The sequence below is a fragment of the Pyrgilauda ruficollis genome, unplaced genomic scaffold, assembly GCF_017590135.1.
Source record: "Pyrgilauda ruficollis isolate IOZ18807 unplaced genomic scaffold, ASM1759013v1 scaffold551, whole genome shotgun sequence".
NCBI lineage: Eukaryota > Metazoa > Chordata > Aves > Passeriformes > Passeridae > Pyrgilauda > Pyrgilauda ruficollis.
The window spans coordinates 24,548-30,644 of NW_024527167.1; the positions used below are offsets into that span (position 1 = coordinate 24,548).

At 58.4% G+C, this 6,097-nt stretch overlaps 1 protein-coding gene across 2 annotated transcripts; it reads right to left on the reverse strand.

The window, feature by feature from the left end:
• Positions 1–577: 577 nt before the first annotated feature.
• LOC121361036 (vegetative cell wall protein gp1-like) lies at positions 578–3,897 on the reverse strand. Of its 2 annotated transcripts, XM_041481339.1 has the most exons (3): positions 3,144–3,897; positions 2,515–3,111; positions 578–2,472 (listed from the first exon to the last, which is right to left on the reverse strand). In XM_041481339.1, the coding sequence occupies exons 1-3, from the start codon at positions 3,501–3,503 to the stop codon at positions 1,906–1,908; spliced, it is 1,524 nt and encodes a 507-aa protein (XP_041337273.1). In that variant the 5' UTR covers positions 3,504–3,897; the 3' UTR covers positions 578–1,905. The 2 variants fall into 2 exon arrangements, with proteins under 2 accessions (XP_041337273.1, XP_041337272.1); XM_041481338.1 differs by having other exon boundaries at positions 578–3,111.
• Positions 3,898–6,097: the final 2,200 nt, after the last annotated feature.

Below are 6,097 nucleotides of genomic sequence, written 5' to 3' on the forward strand. Positions count from 1 at the left end.
AGCGAGGAGCGGGGAAGGGGCAGGGAGTCGGCGGCTGCTCCGTGAGGCCCTCACGGGACGCGCCGTCGTCGGACCCCCAACTTCCAGCTCGGTGGGATCGGCTCATGAATAATTTATTTTAAAAGCACCGCGAACAAGGGGAGCTCCCCAAAAAGGGGAACCCCACAGAAAAGGACACCCCAAAACCAAGAAATCCCCCTGAGAAAAAAGAGAATTTTAGGGGGTTCAGGGCCTTTTCCCTGTGAAGGTTTGGGGGTTCAGGACCCTCTTTGTGAGGGACTTTTGAGGCTCAGGGGGTCCCTGTGAAGATTTGGGGCTTTGGGGTCCCTCCATGAGGATTTTTTGGGGTTGAGGACCCTTCCCATGCGAATTTTTGGGGTTCAGGGTCCCCTCCCAGGAGGATTTGGGGGTTCAGGACCCCCCTAACTCACCAGCACAGGTCTGGCAGCGCCCCGTCCTCTCGATGACGCCCTGCCGGGGGTCCATGAGCCCCCCCAGTTTGGGGCGTCCCCCCTCGGTGGTTTCGGGGTACTTGATGCCCCCCTCAGTCACCGACATCCGTTTCTGGGGGGGAAAAGGGAAACTGAGGCACATGGGGACCCCCAAACGCATCCACAAGCTCCCCTCAAAAACCCAAAACGGGTGGGGGTACCCCAAGTGACCCCCTCGGGTGACAATGAACACTTCAATCACCCCAAAATCCCTCCTGGGCTGTCTGAACAACTTCCAGGGACCCCAAAATCTCTCCAGAATTCCCCTAAAAACCTCCAGGCACCCCTAGTCTCCTTCACAGCAGCCTGAAGCTCTTCCAAGGCCCCCACAAACACCTCCAGAGACCCAAAGCGCCTCCAGGACACCCTAAAACCCCTCCAAGGCACCCCAATACTTTTCCCGAGGCCTCCTGGGCACCCCCAGGGACCCCAAAACTCATCCCGAGGCTCCCTGAGCCACTCCTAGGGACGCCAAAACGCTGCCAGGGGATTCTGAGCCACTCTCGGACACCCCAAAGCTCTTCCAGAGCCTCCCTGGGCATCCCAACACCTTCCAGAACCTCGTTTGTGTCCTCGAACCCCCTGAGGACCCCCCAAATTTCCCTCCGGGCTCTCCCCTCTCCCCCATTCAGCCCCCCGGGCCTGTGGGGGGCGCTGTCCCCTCACGGGGCCTCTCCGCTCCCCGCTCTCGCTGCCCCGGCGCCATTTCCCGCCGCCGCTCGCCCTCAGCCGCCGGCCCCGCTCCCGCCGCGGGCCCCGCGGTTCCGTCCGCGCCGCCCCGGCCCCGGTACCATCTCATCGGGGCTGAGGATCCCGAACTGGACTCGTTTGATGGTGCGCAGCGGGCAGGCGCTGTCGCCCGAGGGCGGCCCGCCGTGCATGGCGCCGGTGGGGCCGCGGCCTCGCGCCGCTCCGACTGCTCGGAACCGACCCCTTCACGGAAGGGTTGAGAGAGCGGGGAGCTTTAACCCCACCGGGGAACCGGCGCCTCACGGAGCCCTAGGCGCGGAGCTTCCCCTTTTCCTCTCCGGCCGCTCCGCGCTCAAGGCGCGACTGAGCGCTGTGAGGCATCGGCGCCACATTATATAGACTCGGCCCCCGCGCGCCGCCGGAGGGGGCGTGGCCGGAGCGTACCAAGCACCTCACAGGAAAAAAGGGGGAGGCGCGGGAAAAAAGCGGCGGGAAGGAAAGGGAGACGCGAGTCCCGTCACGGTCCGTGAGGCGAGCGAGGAGCGGGGAAGGGGCAGGGAGTCGGCGGCTGCTCCGTGAGGCCCTCACGGGACGCGCCGTCGTCGGACCCCCAACTTCCAGCTCGGTGGGATCGGCTCATGAATAATTTATTTTAAAAGCACCGCCCCCGCCGAGCGCGAGAGCCGAGAGATCGCGGGGGCGGAGGGAGGTTGACGAAGTGACCTCAGAAGCTGGCGGAGATTGGCGGAGATTTCCGAAGTACTGCCGGAAGTGGGCGGGGATCGCCGAAGGGCCTCCGGAGAGTAACGGAAATGATCGAAGTTAACCGGCGGTGCCCGAACGTTGACGGAAAGAGACGGAACTGGCCGAAGCATTGGCGGATGTTGCCGAAGCATGAGCGGAAGATGCCGGAAACGGCCGAATATCCGACGAAAGATGCCGAAGCAAAGGCGGACGGTGCCGGAAATGGGCGAAGCACCGCTCCAGCCGCGGCCTGCGCAGCCCCGGCCTCGCCCGCCCGGCCCGGCCGCTCCCGGCGCTCCCGACCCGGCTGGGGCGGCTGGGAAAGGCCGAGGCTTTGGGGCCTGTTCCGGAGGGGTGCTGGGGAAGGGGCTGGGCGAGGCGCAGTGGGATTGGAGGAGTATTTTAGGAGCGGGAAAAGGAATTTGAGGGGGCAGGAGAGGTTGGGGGCGCAATTAAGGGCTTGAAGGTTGTTGGCAGAGCAGGAGGGGTGTGCGGTTGTAATTGGGGTAGGAAAGGGGAATTTGGAGAGGCAGGAGCGTTTGGGGGGCAATTGCAGACAAGGAGGGGGATTTAGGGGGATTTGGGGGGACAATTGGAGCAGTAAAAGAATGTTTGAGGAGAGTTTTGGAGGGAAAGGAAGGAATAGGGGCCATAAAGGGACGGAAAAAAAGGAGAATTTTGGTGTTTGGAGGGCAGGGAGGGGTATCCAGGAGGAGCAGGAGGTTTTGGGGACAATTACAGCGAGAAAAGGGAATTTGGGGGGAGAACGGCAGAGAGGGGATTGGGGGGAAGGAAAATGGTGTTTGTGGGGGGGATTTGGGGGCAGAGAAGGAGAAATTTGGGGAGCGGGGGGGATTTTGGGGGTGTGACACAATGTGACAGCCCCACACGGCACAGTCGGACACAAAATGTGACACAGTCTGAGGTACAACCCAAAGGTACAACCTGACACAGCGCCACACAACAGTCGGACACAAAATGTGACACAAAATGTGACAAATCTGACATAAAATGCAACAGTCTGAGGTACAACCCAAAGGTACAACCTGACACAGCGCCACACAACAGTCGGACACAAAATGTGACACAAAATGTGGCAAGTCTCACATAAAATATGACAGTCTGAGGTACAGCCCAAAAGTACAACCTGACACAGCCAGCCCCACACAACAGCTGGACACAGAATGTGACACAAAATGCGACAAATGTGATACAAATGTGACACAAAATGTGACACAGTCTGAGGTACAACCCAAAAGTACAACCTGACACAGCCCCACACAACAGTCGGACACAAAATGTGACACAAAATGTGACAAATGTAACACAACATATGACAAATGTGACACAGTCTGAGGTACAACCCAAAAGTACAACCTGACACAGCCCCTCACAGCACAGCTGGACACAAACTGACATGTGTGACAAATGTGACACAAATGTGACACGGTGTGACAGCCTCACGTGGCACAGCCGGACACACCACACACCCCCCCCCGGTGACAACGCCACACAAGGTGACACTGAGGGCGCGGTGACACCTGAACCCCCCCCACACCCCCTGCTACACCCGGCCATGCCTGTTGTGCCCTGGCGTTGTTGTCCCCCCGTTTTGTCACCATTTTGTCCCCGTTTTTGCGCGGCGGCACCATGGTTGTGCTCTCGGTTGTGCGTCACCGTGTCCCCACTTTTGTCCCCGTCCCTCTCTCCTTGTGTCCTTTTTTGTGTCACTCTAACCCCAAATTTGTTCCCACTTCTGTCTGCTTGTGTCCCCAACTGTGTCACCCGTGTCTTGTTGTGTCCCCTCCTGTGTCACCCGTGTCACGTTGTGTCCCCTCCCGTGTCACCCATGTCTTGTGGTGTGCTGTGCTCGTGTCCCCAGCTTTGTGTCACTTTGTCCCCCATTTGTGTCCCCTCAGCCCTGTCCCCCGTGTCCCCCGCTGACCCCCAAACCTGTCCCCACTTTTGTCACACCCTGCCTGTGTCCCCTGTCCCCTCCATGTCCCCCTGCCTGCCTGTGTCCCCCCGGGGTTGTGTCCCCCACTTCTGTCCCCACAGCTGTGTCCCCAAATGTGTGACACCGGGGGGGTGGCAGGGGTGACGCGGGGGTTTGGGGGGGCGGCTGCGTGTTTGTGCCGGGCTGGGGGGGCCTCAGGGGGGTGTGGGGGGTCCCCGTGCGGGTGTGAGGGTGACGGGTCTGGGTGTGCGTGTGCAGGTGTGCCAGGGCCGCGTGCGGGGGTTGTTTGTGCGTGTCCGGGTGTTTGTGCGGGTGTTTGTCCGTCCGTCAGAGTGTGTCGTGTCCGTGTGGGACTGTACATGTCCGGTTGTTTGTCCGTCTGTCCAAGCGTGTCGTGTCTGTGTGAGGCTGTTCGTATCTGGTTGTTTGTCAGCGTGTCTGGTTGTTTGTGTCAAGTCCTCTGTCTGGTTGTTTGCGCGGGTGTTTGTCCATCTGTCCAAGCGTGTTGTGTCTGTGTGGGGCTGTGTGTGTGCGGGTGTTTGTGCGTGTCTGGTTGTTTGTCCGTCTGTCCGAGCGTGCCGTGTCCTTGTGAGGCTGTGCGTGTGTTTGTCTGTGTGCGGTTGTTCATCCATGTCCCGTTGTGTGTCTGTGTCAGGGCTGTGTGGGGGTTGTCTGTGTCCGGTTGTTTGTGTCAGATCTCGTGTCCGGTTGTTCATCCGTGTCCGGTTGTGCATCCGTGTGGGAGTTGTGTGAGGGTTGTTCATGTACGTTGTGCACCTGCGTGTGCTTGTGGCTGTTGTGTGTTACGTTCCTGTGCACTTGTGCACCTGTCTGAAGGTTGTGTGAGGGTTGTTTGTCCATGGGCAGTTGTGCTTCTGCCTGTCAAGTGTCCTTGTGTGGTTGTGTCACATTGTTGTGCGGTTGTACACCTGTCTGAGGGTCATGTGAGGGGTTGTTGTGCAGTTGTGTGCCCATCTGAGGGTTGTATGTGTGTTCTTTGTGTGCTTGTGTGTTCGTGTGTGGTTGTGTTACGTTGTTGTGCAGTTGTACACCCATCTGAGGGTTGTGGGAGGGATTGTTATGTGGTTGTGCTCCCATCTGAGGGTTGTATGAGGGGTTTTTGTGCGGTTGTACACCTGTCTGAGGTTGTGTGTGTGTTCGTTGTGCAGCTATGCTCATGCACCCTCCCTGTGGGGGCGTGTCAGCCGTCCCTGTGCGGTTGTTGGTCCCTGTGTGGTTGTGTCTCTGTCCCTGTGTGCTTGTCCATCCATGCGAGGGTTCTCTGGGGGCTGTTCCTGTGCGGTTGTGCCGCTGCGTGTGGCTGTGAGTGCGTCACACCCGTGTGCGGTTGTGTCAGTGCCTGTGTGCGGTTGTGCATCAGTTTGAGGGCTGCCTGGGGGTTGTTTTTCCATCTACAGCCATCCCTCTGCAGGTGAAACATCCGTGTGGGGGTTGTGTGGGGGTGCTTTGAGTGCAGTTGTACGTCCACATTTGGATGGCGTGTGTACGTCCACATCTGGCTGTGTCACCTGTCCCCGTGCAGTTGTACACCCGTGTTCGGTTGTGTGTTGTGTCCATGTGTATCTGGGCGTAGTTGTTGGTGTTGTGTCCATGTGCGGTTGTTTGTCCATGTTCGGTTGTTTGCCTGTGTGCGGTTGTTTGTCCGTGTGCAGGTGTGTGTCCATGTGTGGGTGTTGTGTCCGACACGTGTCACGGATGCTGTGCGTGTGCAACAGGTGCTGTGGCTGTTGTGTGGGTGTGTCACATGTGTGCATGTGCAGGTGTGTGTGTATCACACCTCTGTGTGTGTCACACCTGCGTGTATGTGTCCAGGTGTTTTTGTGTCTGTCCCACCTGTGCGTGTCCAGGTGTGTGTGTGTGTGACACCTGTGCATATGTTTTTGTGTGCGTCACACCTGTGTGTATGTGTACAGGTGTTTCTCTGTGTGTCCCACCTGTGTGTGTACAGGTGTTTTTATGCATGTCCCACCTGTGTTTGTGTGCGTGTGTCACACATCTGTGTGTGTGTGTGTCCAGGTGTGTTTTTCTGTGTGTGTGTACAAGTGTTTACGTGTGTGTCCAGGTGTTTTTCTGTGTGTGTCCCACCTGTGCATGTGTGTCCAGGTGTGTTTGTATGTGTGTCACACCTCTGTGCGTGTGTGTACAGGTGTGTTTGTGTGTGTGTCCCAGCTGTGTGTGTGTGTCCAGGTGTGTT